The sequence below is a fragment of the Phasianus colchicus genome, chromosome 3 (genome assembly GCF_987193195.1).
Source record: "Phasianus colchicus chromosome 3, bPhaCol1.hap1.1, whole genome shotgun sequence".
Taxonomy (NCBI): Eukaryota; Metazoa; Chordata; class Aves; order Galliformes; family Phasianidae; genus Phasianus; species Phasianus colchicus.
The window spans coordinates 3,915,453-3,931,666 of NC_143438.1; the positions used below are offsets into that span (position 1 = coordinate 3,915,453).

Consider the following 16,214-nt stretch of genomic DNA (forward strand, 5'->3'; position numbering starts at 1 on the left):
GACTTAAGTCAATTGCTTTTTTTGCCATGAACTGCATTGCATGCTACAGAAGATGTACAACTCAACACTACTCAGTCCCACAGCAAAAATTAGTTGCATTTTGTCTCTTGAATACACTAGAATTTCCTATGAGGAAAAAAAAACCCAACTTAGATGTTGTATAAATGGATGAACCAAGCCTTTTTTTCTGTTAAGAATTTTTAAATACAGTTTAACAGCTGTATCTCTCCCCCTCAACTAAAACTTTCCCTTTAAGACTACATATATTTTTGGTATTAAGTTCCTCTGCCTGGGCAATCATTTTCATTCTTAAGAGGAAAAAAACCATACAGTATACCACTGTATTTTCCAAAAGGGTCGTTAACAATATGCTTGCTATATCTTTTTAATATTTACCCTAGCCAAGAGAAAGATAGTGATGCTATTCACATTGCTTGTAAAGCAGTGAATGGAAAAATGAAAGATACAAGCCTCTTACCAACTGTAGTAACACGTCAAGTTTGACCATGTCAAGCATTATATACTTGGATTATATGCTGCAGGCAGCCAAGCAGATTTTTTTAGACTAGAAAAAAATCTGATCTATTTAAGAACACAATCGTACTGATGACAGAACTCCTTCTGCAGTATCTGCATCATTGTATTCTTGTTTATATACCTTGAATACTTTGGAGAACATCACCCTCACCTCAAATGTTGGTAAAAGGAGGTACTATTTAGCACCTTTATTGAATGAAATCTGTATTGACAGTTTAATTCAGGAGATACTGCATTCCAAGATTTATGCAGAGCAGTAACATGCACCAATAATACAAGTCCCAGGTTAGTCCTGGAAGACTCCACCACTGGTTAAAACAGTCAAAAATCCATTATACACACATGGATCAGCTGTAAATAATGGTATTAGCAGCTTCTAAATGCTTGTCACATTTTTCCATTATTTTCCAACAGCTACTAGGAAAGAAATACTACATAAAGTACTTCAAAAGGCAATACAAAACAAAGACCTCTTTGAGGTTTATGACAAACATTTATATTTTAGCAAAGACATTTATCAAGATTTGCTTTTTCATTTGTTATGTAGATTGTAATTAAAGAACATACAAATGCAGGAATTTACATTTCTTACCAGATTAGATTTATGAGCACTTTTTCAGAAGTAAATATGGATATATTTAACCCTATATGGGTTAGTTGGTACTTGCTAGTCTTACAGGTAGAGCTACATACATGTGTCTGAGAAGTCTACGAGAAGGCTGAGTTCAACACTTGTGGAAATAATAAGCATCTTAATATTCCCACTGACAGAGCACTGAGGCCAAGCATTGTTGTGAAAAGGTTAAACAAAATATTGACATTCCATTCACTCAATTTGGTACTTCATGTTTTTGTTGTCAAGATTGATAACATTAGGTAAGAAAAACTGTAATACTGAGCATGCAAGTTAGACATTAAATTTTGTAACTTGTGATTTTTTCACTTTAATCTAGTCCAAGAAGCCACCTGCATTTCTTCTCATGGATAACACTGAATTACACACTTCACAAGTTGTCACCACTTTAAGTGCTTTCCATACTTCTGACAGAATACTCCTCATAGTATGAAAGTGCAAATTGTTGGGATACATGTGTTGAGAAAGCTCTTACACAGGTTATTAAAAAAGAAATCCACCCTTGCTGCTCTCCAACAGGAAAAAGAGATCAATTGCCAACTGTCAGTAATAATCAAGAATTTCCAGTACAGCCACAAATTCTTTGCTGTCCTTCTACTTTGACTACAACAGCCATGACAAAAAGCAGGTATTTACATCTCATAGAACCGAGCAGTGTCCAAATCTACATCTAGCACACAAAAAGACAAATAAGTTTAAAAAAAATCATGTGTAGTTCACTGGAGCTGATTTCACTATAAAGTAGCTATTTCAACCAGTCATATTCCATTTTGAATTAATTTCTTTGTGGAATTCAAGTTGAATAAGAATGCTGAATCCAAAATTAAAAAACAAGAACTGAAACAGGAAATTCTATTCAGATAATTCAGAGCACTTCTTAATAAGCAGTCTTGCAACTAATTATTTCCAAAACTCTATTCTTAGAGTAAAAGATTAAATATTGTTGTTATATGTGACTACTATTTATTTCTACAGTGGTTTCATTGCATGCCAGAAGAACTGTTATTGCCTGTTGTCTGAAATTGAGAATCCATTGAAATTTTTAGAAATTAACAGAGAACATTACTGCAGGCTTTAACTGCACACCCATGACAGAAGCAACTGAAAGCATCAATTCAAAAACTCGTATCCGCAGCATTAGAAAAAAATAATACGTAAAGTCTGTGAAGATACAAGATGCGTTGCCCTCTATGTAAAAGTGCTCTAACATCACCTCTCTGAAGTGCTACACTAAGCTTTATTCTTTTTTTTAAAGCTCCATAAGCCGTTTAATACTTCAGAAAGAAAGGACACGATGGCAGTAACTGTGCTTTAGCTATTGCTCAGAACAGAGCAAAACTGTTCATACTCAGCTTTTTATTACTTGTTTACAGCCTTGGTGTTCTGTCTATACCATATGTTCTATCCATTAAAATTACTCAAAATAGTACTCGGTGACTGATCTCCACAACCCTTATCAAGGTATTCCTTGTAACTACAGACAGATAAGTGACAGATACAGACATACCCCAATTCAGGCATAATCGCTGGCAACCGAGAAATTTTACCACTGGAACCAAATTATTAGGAAATGACAATGAAAATACTGATTATTTGCCAGCATAAGAAGGCTGTGAAGATGATCAGAGGGCTGAAGCACCTCCCCTACGGGTACAGGCTGAAAGCATTGGGGCTCTTCAACCTGGACAAGAGAAGGCTCCAGGAAGAACCTTCTAGCAGCTTTCCTGTACCTGAAGGGGGCCTACAGGAAATTTGGGGAAGAACTTTTTATGAGGACACAGTGACAGGACAAGGAGAAATGGTTTCAACCTGGAAGAGGGTAGATTTAGACTAGATATTAGGAGGAAATTCTTTACTGTGAGGGTGGTGAGACACTGGAACAGGTTGCCCAGCAAGGTTGTGGATGCCCCCTGGTTTTCAAGGCCAGGCTGGATGGGGCTTTGAGCAACGTCCCTCCTATAGCAGGGGGCTGGAACTAGGTGATCTTAAAGGTTCTTCCCAACCCAGATCATTCTGTGATTCCACAATTCACTTTCTTAAATTAAACCATCTCAGCCCTGTGCACTGGCAGCCAAAACTGCTGAAATGAAATAAAACAAGGGAGTGGGAAGGAGATGCTATCTCACTGCATCCTCAAAGCATTTGGGGTTCTGAGAAACTGAACTAAGATAACAGTTGATTTTTAAGGTTCTCTAAAACTCAAGATATGTCAGAATTTGATTGTTTCTCTCTCTTCCCATAAAAAGATTAAATGAAAAGACTCTGTGTTAAAGAAAAAAGGTTGTGTGTGTGGACATAACTTTTAAGTTGTTGCAAACATAGAATGAGCATCAAAACTTTTACTTTATAAAGCGATTATTAATATCAATGTAAGCCATCTAAAAAGCATCATGACAACTGTAAACACATACAACCCTATTGACACTAGACAACCTCTTTTCCACAAGAACTGGCAAACAAAAGCCAGAAGCTTTTCTGGATACATACACAGTATATCTACATACTTGGTGTCCTTTGCAGATGACATGAAACTGGCAGAAAGTGCTGATCTGCCTGGGGGAAGAAAGGCCCTACAGAGGGATCTAGACAGGTTGGACTGCTGGGCTGAGCCCAATGGGATGAAGTTCAACAAGACCAACTGTCTTCTGTCCTGCACTTCAGCCACAACAACCTCATGCAATGCTACAGGCTTGGGACAGAGTGGCTGTTAGACTATAGAAGAAGTGTACCTGAGGGCACTGTTTGATGCTTTACTGAACATGATCCAGCAGTGTGCCCAGGTGGTCAAGAACGTCAGTGTCATCCTGGCTTGTACCAAAAACAGTGTAGCCAGCAGAAGCGTGGAAATGATCATCCTTCTGTACTCAGCTCATTGCACGTTGAATACTTTGCCCACTTTTGGGCCTCTGCTTACAAGAAAGACTCTGAGACCCTGGTGTATGTCCAGAGGAAGGCAACAAAGCTGTGAATGGTCTGGAGCACAAGTCTGATGAAGAGTGGCTGAGGGAGCTGGGATTGTTTAGTCTGGAGAAGAGGACGCTCCGGGGAGATGTTACTGCTCTCTGCAACTTCCTGAAAGGAGGTTGTGGTGAGGTGGGAGTTGGCCTCTCTTCCTATGTAACTAGCAATAGGGCTAGAGGGAATGGCTTTAAGTTGCACAAGGGGAGATTCAGGTTGGACATTAGGAATAACTTCTCCAAAAGAGTGGTCAGGTGCTGGAACAGACTGCCCTGCGAGGTGGTAGAGTCACCAACCCTGGTGATGTTCAAGAGATGTTTACATGTTATATTGAGGAACATGGTTTAGTGGGAAATACTGATGATAGCTCGGTGGTCAGACTGGATCATCTATAGGAGGTCTTTTCCAATCCTAGTGATCTATGATTCTTTAAAATTTCTTCCTATTCATTTAACATATCATAGTGATAAAATATAGACTCCAAAGACAGTTGGAAAAGAGCTGAAAACATGTGTCTCCACAAACAGACTGAAAAAGCCCCTTGTGTTCCCAGAAACAATATAAAAACATGTCTATAAAAACATGGGAAAAAAACCAAAAAACACCAAAAAAATAGGCCAAAATAATTTAGCTACAGGTATTGAAAGAAAAAACATAATAAGCTACTCTACTGTACAAAATCTTTAGAAATGATACACCTCAAAGGGCATGGGGTAGAGAACTTTGCATTAATGATTCTATTTTTGTAGTTGATTAACTGGATTGCTTTATAGCAACTGTTTTACTCTGATCACATCGTAAAATGGAATTTTCATCACATTTTGCAAAGATAAGTGCTTAGCCTACAGCCAGACACTTCTTTACCACTGGTGTCAAGATGACCTGCTAAACTGTTAGCATCCAGAAAACAAGGTGTCTTACACAGGTACTCAGGAATACATTTCAAATATTTTATGCATCCATAAGAAAGAAATGTTGCTTTTGTTGCGTAACCAAACCCACATGTTTTGACAAAGTCTAGAAGCTAGACTTACACTTCAAAAGCAGGCCTCCTCCTGCTTCCAAGGTCTTGAGTTAGTGCTGCTAGGATTACTAGTATGTAGTCATATGGCTATACTAAATAATACTCAATTAACTACAATCTTCTACCACTTACATTCTTCAAAACAGATATCTATGACATCTGAAAGTATTATTAGACAAGGAAGATTTTTTTTTTTTAACCAACAAAAGCCAAATCCCATGAGATATATCACACAGAAAAAAAAACCAACCTCCTCCCAGCTTTCCCCCAAACACAGAGTACACAAGCTACACACTGCATTTATTTCTTACAGTTTCTACATACCTGTATGAAGCACAGTAAGCATCTACAATTCTAGGATCCTGATTTCACTTCAGCTGACTATTCTTTCTTTCATTTCCTTCAGCTAATTGTTTAAAGAGTCCATCCTTTTTAGAAAGCAGAAAACTAAAGCAAAGATAACCACGTGATCAAAAGCAAAGATGATCAGTTTAAATTTCCTACAACATCTGAAAACATAGTTGAAATGGCTATGCTTTATATACCTGAAGGATGAGTGTTCACCATGGACAGGTAAGGCGATGGGAGGAGCTGGAGACTGGATGTACATAGACTGGCCAGATGTTTGAGAGCCTTTTCTGATTAGTTTTCCAGTGTTAGGATCATAAAGCCGAACTTCAGGACCGGGTTGAGACTTGGGATGGATGGGTGTTGGGTGAAACAGAGCTGTCTGAAATGTGCTGTGTGTATCAGGAAACGTGGCAGGGCTATTTTCTCTGTTGGATGAAATACAAAAAAAAATTGCTTTAATTTAAATGGACTACCTAAGGAGAACGTAAGAAATGTGCATTCCTTTTTCCCTTTATAAAGGGAAAAAAAAAACAACCATTGCCTGGAAGACTTCTGAGGAAACATTCCCTTCCCCACCTCCCCCCCTATTAAAGTCTCACTGAATTTAAAAAAAAAAAGCAGGACAATTTCATACTTATGTTATTAAAACATAATCCGAAATGTTGTCTTAAAGTTACTGAAATTGCTTCCACATGGAAACAACTACACTACCAGAATAACAATCTGCACATATGTAACAAAGAAAAAAGCATACTGTGTCATATCTTAGCATCTGCACTTCAGCATGGTTCTGAGCCAAAATAAACATGTAGCATTAATTTGCAAATTCCCCAAATTCATTTGTTAAAATACTAAATCTGATCACTCTGCTGCATTTTATAACATTTTAAAATTATTAACAGAAATAAGCAGATTAGTCTGCAAACTATCCAAGTAAAATTAATTGCCACAAGAAAAAGAAGCAAAACAGCTCATTAAGAATAAACAACATCAGATAAAATAGCATGCTGAGCACTAGGAAACTAATGCTACAAAAAAAAAACACAATTACACTATTTCTAAAGAAATAGCAAAAGTGTGACTAGTAAAGTATTTTCATTAAGATAGATGTATAAGTCACTGAAGTTTTAGGGGGAAACATACAAAGTTAAGATATATTTTATTTGAAACAAAGTGGGAAAAATTATCATTGTGTTTCCATGAAATAGAAAAATAAAATCAGAAAAGTCAGAGTGGCTTAGTTAGGAGATCTTAACAATCATCCAGTTCCAACACCCCTGCTATGAGCAGGGTTGCCAACCACTAGATCAGGCTTCCCAGAATCCCATCCAACCTTGCTGAATGCCTCCTGGAATGGGGCATCCACAACTTCTCTGGGCAACCTGTTCCTGTCACTTACTACCTTCTGAGTAAAAAATAAATAAAAAAAAATAGAAAGTTACCTAACATCTAACCTAAATCTACCCTGTTTTAGTTTACAGCCATTCCCCCTTGTCCTTTCAGTATCAAACTGTAAAAAGTCAGTCCCCTCCTGTTTGTAAGCTCCCTCCAAGAACTGGAAGGCCACAATGACATCTCCCCAGAGTCTTCTTTTTTCCCCACCTAAACAAGCCCAACTCCCTTAATCTTTCTTCATACAAAAGGCAGCTCTTTAATACCTTTGTGGCCCTCCTTCGGACCCACTCTAGCTGCTCTACCTTTTTCCTCTACTCAGCTGCCCAGGCTTGGACACAGTACTCCAGACAGGGCTTATAAGGACAAAGCAGACAGGGACAATCATCTCTCCCTGCTGGCTGCTCCTTTTTTGCTGCAGCCCAGGATGCCACTGGCTAAAATGGGTACAAAGTCCTACATTCACTTACCTAGAAATAAAGAAAACTATCAAGCAAGTTGCTGTCCAGATTATTGGCAGTTACTACTAGTTTTCTAGTAGAAATAATCTCTGAATTTGATTAAACAAGCTAATACTACTTTTTAAAAACAAATGTTCTAATCAAGCCACACATTCACAGTTTATCACCCATCTGATAAGTGACCTTACTCTCAGTGTTTCTGCTTTTGCTGTCTTTGGTATATATGAAGTGATTACACAGGCACATTTTGCCCTCATAAAGGAAATCTCTAACTTGCTCAAGTCATTCAATCATACTTAAAGGGAAGATCCTTTGATAGGCTTGCAAGCTGCAATTAGTGTGAGTTTATCTAAACAGACCAAATGGAGAAGTGGTACATCGTTGCAACTTATTTTAGCCCTGTCACTTTCCTCACTAGGTCTGCCCTTCAGCTTCCTCTGCGTTAGTATAGTTTTTCACTGTTCCTTCAATTTGGTGGCATTCAAGTGCATGCATAATTTTTAACCCCTTCTCCTTCAACATACCTTATTATCGCCAAACTTCTTGTTCTCTAACTACTACCTTTCTTCCAGTTTTTGCTATCTTCACATATTCCCCTTTACGTTTTTTTTCCCCACCCTCACCTCGTCTCTCTCCTTTTCTTCATTACCAAGTGTCAAGAAAAAATACAATACTTTACCAACTTCTCATGTTATGGGAGCATACAATAGATTTTATTTCTTGATTTGTCAACATGAATGCTCCCAAACCTTGGTGGCATTTCCTGTGTTACGTGAGTGAGCTAACAAGGTCAACTGCTCCAGCTGAAGTAGCTAACAAAAACTGCTGAAGAAACTAACAGCACCACTGATTTCTCCTAATGCTGATATAAGCTGGACTGCCTCTCATTAGAAATTTTCAGTTTAAGCATCATAGAAATAGACAAAAACAGTTCTCATAAACTTGTAAGCATTATACAGTATACTGGGCTTGTCAGAAACTGGTCTGAATAGTCTGTTTTCATACTCTGCTCCCTCAAAGTTGCATTTACCTGTGTGTTTTGATGTAGTCATCCTTCAAGGGAAACAGCTGTTCCTCGACCTTGTCCCAGCGCTCCAGGCAGCTCCACAACCAGTCAGGGTTTACAACATGGAGGTCTTTGCAGTCCTGAGCTTGTCGTACTTTTTCTGTGCCTATTATGAAGTTAAATGTAACATTACAATATTCCTAGGTATATACACAAGACAGTTTTAAGTACAAACTGGTTTATGAAAAATATTTCTTGCCACCAATCCTTAAAGAAGTAAATAAAAAACAAGATCTCCAAGAAAACAATTTTAACTAGTACAAGTGAGATTCTGCATGACATGTGATACAGTCCAACTCAATCTGCGTGGGGAACTGGCACAGTGGAAGTATTCTAAAATTAATCTGTCCAGAAATGTAGAAACTTTGTATGTTAACTAAATAAACAACCTAAAGTTTTGCATTTCATCTCCTTCACTTGTATTTGTCAGAACCTAAGCAGCAATGGCTCTTCAACACTGCTAAAGACTAGGAATAACTTACCACACTAACCTTCTTATGCAAAGTCCCCTACACATACTTTTTTATGGTACAACACACTGCCATTTAACAGCCATCCACTTACTCCATCTATTTTACAGAAGCAAGGTCAAAGCAGATAAGTAGGTTATTTAGTGCCAGAGGGGAACAACAAACATGAAGTTACACATGGCTAGCAGAAAGTCCATATGAAACTATTCACAATGCAGCACGTAAGCAACAACTGATCACAAATTCCAACCTCCAGAGAAGCCACCATAAAAGAAACTGTAATGTTGAAACAGATCTTTGCCAAGAAGCTTCAGAACTAGTGAGTAAAAACAAGCCAATAAAATAAAAGGTGAAACTGACCCTGAAGTCTGGCTGTCCAATGCATTTCTTCCTTACATTTGACTAGGTGGAAGACAGATAGATAAATGAATGAACAGTGGTATTTGTTTCATATTTATGAGAGGTCTACAGAAGGACTTAATATTTGGAGATAAAGTTATAAAACTTGCTAAGTTGTTAAATATATAAGCTCTATAGAAAAAAGAAAAACCACCATGATTCTGACCTGCTGTGTGCCTCAATTGTAGCAGCTTTACACTACAGAGTCTATTATAGTTGAGAATTTCTTAGAATTTCAGAGAGACCTATATAAGATGAACAAAGATACAAGACAAGAGCTATTACAGAAATTGTACTGAAATCAGGTTCATAAACAAAAATTTCAAGAAAAACAACAAAACCGAGACACTTGTTAGAAGTTTAGGTATTTGTGCCTGGTATTCAATATTGAATCAGATATTAGACATGACTAGCCATGCTGTTCTTCTTATAACAACTCTGGAGCTGACAGAACACAGTGTACATAGGTCACTCCAAAAGTAATGCTTCTTACTTATGTCCATAGAAACTACAACAGATAAAAAATAGGTATAGGAATTAACACTACCTGAGTGAACAAATTCTCAGCTCAAAATACTATTATTCAACATACTGACCACCAATAGCTATGCATTCTCATCAGCCACGAGCAAGAACCTGCATGCCATGCTCATAAGAATCCACATGGCTGTCCTGAACCATAACTTGTCTTTCACATCACTGTCACCACAGTTGAAACACAACACACCACCACTGCCTCACTGTGCTCACATCCACTTGTTTGGTCTCCAGAAACATTCAGCAAACATCCATCATTTTTTTCTGCGTGGAAGAATTAAATTGCACACCTCTGCTTCATATACACTTCCATCTCAGATGGCACTTTGTCAGACTGCCCCTCTGCTGCCATCTGTCACACGGCCACAAAACAGTGGTGAAAAGATCCAACCTCTACTGCCATACCACCAACATCCATTTCTGATGTTGTAAGGATAGCGGTAGCAGATATAGCTGCTTTACATCAGTTTCTGATCACCTAAGAAAGGTAGAGGTCACAATCTGGTAATAAAGAAGGAACTGCCCCTTTCCAAGAATCAGGGCTTGCCTAACACACCAAAGAAGGCAATCTCAATAGAGATGCTTCTCTTGTGGCTGTCAGCCCTTTAATGAGGTTAGGGAGGCATAGGCCCAAGGTCCATCCCTTCTAGTCACAGAGGTGAATCACTTCCACCTGTGCTCCCAGGGCCAGCTATACCCCTTCATGAGGTACTCAATCACTGGTTCAGGTCATGAGCTAAGAGTTTCCATTGGACATAATAAATAGGAGGCATTATCTTCAGAGCAACCCTTGCAGAATAACGAGTGTGATTTCTCTAATAAGCATACAGAATAGTTAACCAGAGTTGTGGTGAACATGTTCCAAGCATGATCCATCTGAATAAAAGCTTTTCTACTTCTGTTGCACATCTATTTCTCCAACTCAAGATACTGCTGCTCCTTTTGAACTGCATCAGGAGGAGGAGCACCAAAACTACTAAACACTTACTAGATAAAATGAGGTGAAGGTGCATGAGAAGACAGCTTCCTCAAGATATTCCTAAAGCTGAACTTTCTGTATTGCCAGCTATTTCATCTTTTTGCTCCTTGCATACACACACACACTTCACATTTGTGCATATCTGATCATTTCATATTGGACATAGCTGCCGAAGTTCTGCATCAATTTCTCTTCTAGTCAACAGGATTGCAATGAAATGTTAACTATTTTCCAGTGCTCTGTTAAGATACACTTGGTGACGTGAATAGCACTGTGTAACCAAACCCAACTCCCTGCACCCAGAAATCTTACCTTTCTCAGCACTGTAACTTGCAGTTTTTCTGCTTCCCCCCTATTTTTGAAGTGCAGCTGCCTATTGCAGCATACTGGAAATAGCATGAAGTAATACAACTGTTATCTCACAGGTTGTGTTCTATTTCTAGATGACATCTTGAGAAATCAAGATTTCATACATATAAGGCTCTTTGAGCAAGATTTGATGGAACACCAAATTTAAGTGATAGAAGAAATAGTACTGCAATATTTAATATCCTTGCCCTGTCTTCTCTCTCTCACCAGTGTAACTTTCCATTTTGGAAGCATGCTTATCAAGGAGAAACAATTAGTCCTGAAAAAGGATTTTAATGTAAATAACAGTAATTCTAATGCATCTATAATATCTGAATCATCTAGCAGGCTAAAAATCAGAGAATTTTGTTTCCTGAACATTCTTTTGCATTATTTTCCTTTATTCATCTTTCTTTACTTCAAATTCCAATGTAAAATTGTTCCAAAAAATGTCAAGAAGGTATACTCAACTTTCCACACAAAGCAACTAGGGTTTAAATTTATCACATCTACCCCCTATGGATACAGCTGGAAGCACTTATTATTGGGAAAAGATTTTCAATTCTGGAGAAGGGACTAACCAATTCTACTACTGAACTTGCAAACAAAAGGTTAAGAATTAAACAAAAAACCACAATGAAGCAACAATAAAAGAACACAAAAACCCCACCAAAAAAACCCCACCAACCACCTCCTACTACATTTATTAGTAATTGATCAACATCCACAACGCTGCAGTGAACTTCTACAGACATTCTTCAAAAGGCAGTTATATTATAGCACTTTACTTGGACTTATCCAAAGTATGAAGGCACTTAAGCACAGAAGATAAATGAGACTTCGGCTGTACGTTCATGAAGTCTAAGAAATGTTACACGGCATACTTGGCCATGTTCTCATTACCGAACAGCACGGCCCAGCAGAGCAGAACAGATGCTGGAGGACTGATGTGCACCCCATCAGCTTTCATGGAATTTTCCTTTGGCTTAGCTCTGCTTGGTCCCAGAGACCAAATACCTTTGACTGTTCATTCATTTGCACTTTCCAATTCAATTTCATCCTAAAGTAATCGAGCGTGCAAGCTCGAAACTGCTCCAGGGTTAGCCAAAGTACGCTAAGGATTCACTCTCAAAAGACCCCTCGAATTCTAACATTAGGAAGTCAGTGTGCCCTGAGGACAGCTTATAACCAGGTGATCAGTTGGCAGCTTTCTCTTTCCTCTCAGCATCTCCAAGCTAGTCTCAGCCATAAGCATTAAGAAGATAGATGAGGATGAATAAAAGGAGATACAGTCATATGGCAAATGACATTTTAAACAACCTTAACATACGCTAAGTCATCAAGAACAATGAACTGATTCCCAAATAGCTTTTAAAATATGGGAAAAAGGAGAAAGTGAAATGTAATTTTAAAAAAAGTTGAGGGCCTAGACTGAATTATACCCATTTCTATGTAACGGAGTGATTTTCAGATGACCTGATTAGCTTTTACCTTCTTCAACAACGAAAACTTAACTTAAAAATCAACTACAGTATCTTCCATTTGTTCAGGAAGGAACATGCATAGGTCACTCTGAAAGTAATGCCTCCTATCTTCTTCCATGGAAACTGCAACAGATGCAAAGACTGGAATAACACTAGAGCAAATTCTCACACACAAAACACTTTTTTCAACACAGTCACCACCATAGCTACTTGCTTTTGCCAGCAATGAACAAGAGCCTGCATGCTGTGTTCATAAAAATCCACACCAGTACAGGTAACGCACTGTTGCCACTACTGGCACACACCAACTACTGCCTCAGTGCACTCACATCCACTGTTTGATCCCCATAAATGTTCAACACGTGTTGATGGATGCCAGTGGGTGCTATTTTTTCCCCACTGAGGAATTCAGGGACACACTTTTGTTTCATACACACTTCCATGTCAGATGCCATTTTGTCAGAGTGCCCCTCTGCTGCTGTCTGTCACACAGCAATGACACGCAATGGAATACTGCCAGGAAGGTTAAACCCTTACTGCCATCCCACCAACATCTGCCTCTGATGTTGTAGGCCAACATAATAAACAGGAGGCATTACTTTTGGAGCAGCCTTCATAACAAGATTTATGCAACATTACTGCAAATGTTTAACCAAGTGTGTGTGTATGATACATACCTAATTATGCAGTGCTGTTCACTGTTGCTTAGATCAAAGAACAGATGTTTCACAAAAATGAAATAAGATTTATGTGGCATATAAATAGAGTGGGAAGAACTACACGGTAGCCTTTTCTCAGTCACTCAGATTTAGGAAAGCTGATTAGATGGCCAGTAATCCAGGCAGACAGTATTTTCCTCCCTAAGAGAAAATTGAGATCCTGTTTTTTAGTTAAGAACAAGGATTTATTTATTTTTAGAATTTGGAGTATCTGTACTGGAAAGAAACAAACTGCCTGTTTGCAGAGAAACAGATAAGCACACAGACACTCAAATTTAAACTATTTCTTGCAGTAGGCTGCAAGGACACTAAATACAACCCCAAATAGCAACTATTTGCTTTGCATATGGAGTAATTATGCCATGTTCACAGGTGGGGAAACTTTCTCTCAACCCTCTGAGTCTTGGGGGTGCACTGTTTCACACTGACATCCCCTTCCTATTTTCTTTGATAAATCCTTACTTTTTTCATCACTCCAAAGCTACCACTGCTTACTTACCTCCACAAGTGCTGGACATGTCATTTTACATGCTCAACTAAAGAACAATCATCACGTAGGTTAACTTTCTTGGTCTGAGTGCTAAGTCTGCCATTCTTAGTGGCGTCACGCAGAAACACCACGCTGACAGCTATGCTTCAACATCACCTTCCATAACCAGGTATGGGGTGGTGCTGGTGGAAAGGGTACAAGTTGTCTAGTTTCAGCACTGAAGAAACAGGCTTGCAAATAACACTACAGAAGGAATGTGCTCCCCTCCACCATTTCACAAGCAATCAGATAGGAAGCAGAGTTTCAGATGTTTCTATTTGCGTGGCTTACCTGCAGCAAATAAAGACTTGCCTAATTTGCCTTCTAACCACACAAGAATCAGTATGAAAATTATGTTGACAGCTGAATTATCACAACTCCAACTGTGAGAGGACAATTTATATCCTTAAAATCTGATTAAATTTCAGAGATTCCCTCACAAAATTAGGATATAGCAAAAATACTCCAATCTAAACAAATGTGAGAGGTCTTCAGTTGAAAAAAAAAAAAAAAAAAAAGGAATGAACCTCTCCCACACAAAACCAAAGCCACACGTAATCCATGAAAATAGTACAAGAAAAAGAAATTGCAGAATATAGTTCTGTCACTCTAAATAGCCCTATCTCACTGCCATTGTTACAGAAATAATTACAGAGTGCTGATGAGAGATGACAATAGCCTTGCCTGTCAGGCAGAAAAGACTGCCAAGTTACTTGCTTTGAATTGATGCAATTGCTTTTCCTTAGTAAAACGCAGGTCAGCTTCCAAATACTGACAATAAATGCTTTTCAGCCCAACAATTCATGAGTGGCAGTACTCTTGCTATTTCTAGCTTTAATTCACTTGCAGTATTTGAATGTATTTTCCAGTTTTAAATATCAAGAGCAACAGCAACAATTCAAGAATATCCTATAAGAGAGTCCAGGTCATGGCATGAAGTCAGAAAATATGAACTGCTCAGTGAAAAGTAATAACAACTTTGATTCAAATATTCTAAAATAATACAATCAAAATCTAAAGATAGAATAGTTTATGCTAAGATCTACATCAGTGGACAAACACTAAGAATGCGCAGGCAGTAAAGAATTTGCTTAAGCCCCCTCTTCTCCAAAACAGAACACAAAGTGTCTCTCTCTCTATATAATACTGCTCCCCACCCTGTTGGATGCTTCAAAGACAAAAAAAATTTCAACTACTTCACATTTTCTCTTGCTGTGCATCTTAGCCTAATCTCAAGTAACAGCTTTTCCTCCAAAGATGCAGGGAACAGGGGATGGTGTTGGATTCATGTACTTTTATTCTAGCAGTCTGACACATCACGTAGTAGTTGCGTGCAATGTACAACTACATTCAGGAACCACCTAGTGCAAGGCACACAGAAAAGTAAGTAATTTGTGTTTTGAAATTGAAAAAACTTGAAAATTGTATCAACAATTATCACATCTCCAATGAAGCATGACAAGTTTCATTGCTTCATATTCTTTGCCGATAAACAGTGCTGCCACTACTACAGTTTTAAGAGAGCTGTTAGCAGCCACAATAAAACCAGAGCCCACAGCTGATGCATCCGCCTATTATACCACTCTTTTAACATTTGCTATTTCAACTATCACACCTTCATGAGTCAGAATCCCAGCTAAGCCCTGTGAAACTAATTCCACTTTCTGAATTTGTTTTTACAACTTACTTCAGGACAATTAATACAGATTTATTACTTTGGTAGTTTTTATCCTGATATTGCTTTGCTAAATCAACACTGCAGTCTCTTTTTGCTACAGTTTTGCTAAGTAAAGTTTTAATACAGCCTTCTTAAATAAAAAACATTTTGTCACAAGAGCTCCACACTGAGATAACTCATATGAAGTAGGTTTACGCTAACCTTGCAAAGATACTTTGTTATTTAGTCTAATATATATTAAAAATAGCTTATTAGCATATCACAGTACACTGATGATCACCTATGCAGTTTTACTTTTAGATTCCATATTTTTGATCACTAGATACTTAGATACCATGCAACTTCTAAGGTGAACAGTAAGGGATACTCCCCAGGTGAAAGGACACAAAAATTTACACTGGAAGCAAGTCATGGCCTCTTAGTTCCTCCAGTGAAGTTCACCAATGGCACCTTCTTATCTATTAAAGCGATGTAAAAATAGTTGGCTTTGTAAAATAATTAACAATGTGGAAATATTAACGCAAAGCTCTCATAAATGTTAATGACAAAGACATACGGGTTACAGGACTGACAGGATATCAGATTCCAGCCTCTTAAGATAACTTTCATTCCATACTAAATGAAACATAGCCATTTCAGGTTAAGTCC

General features: G+C 38.1%; 1 protein-coding gene across 4 annotated transcripts in view; it reads right to left on the minus strand.

Annotated features, from left to right (window-relative positions):
- CTDP1 (CTD phosphatase 1) overlaps positions 1–16,214 on the minus strand; it is a 97,896-nt gene that overhangs the window by 56,867 nt on the left and 24,815 nt on the right. For all 4 annotated transcript variants that reach the window (XM_031609842.2, XM_090136843.1, XM_090136844.1 and 1 more), the window contains exons 9-10: positions 8,388–8,529; positions 5,699–5,929 (exon numbers count right to left, since the gene is read on the minus strand). In XM_031609842.2, the coding sequence (XP_031465702.2) occupies positions 5,699–5,929; positions 8,388–8,529 (373 nt within the window). The remainder of the gene's footprint in view (positions 1–5,698; positions 5,930–8,387; positions 8,530–16,214) is intronic.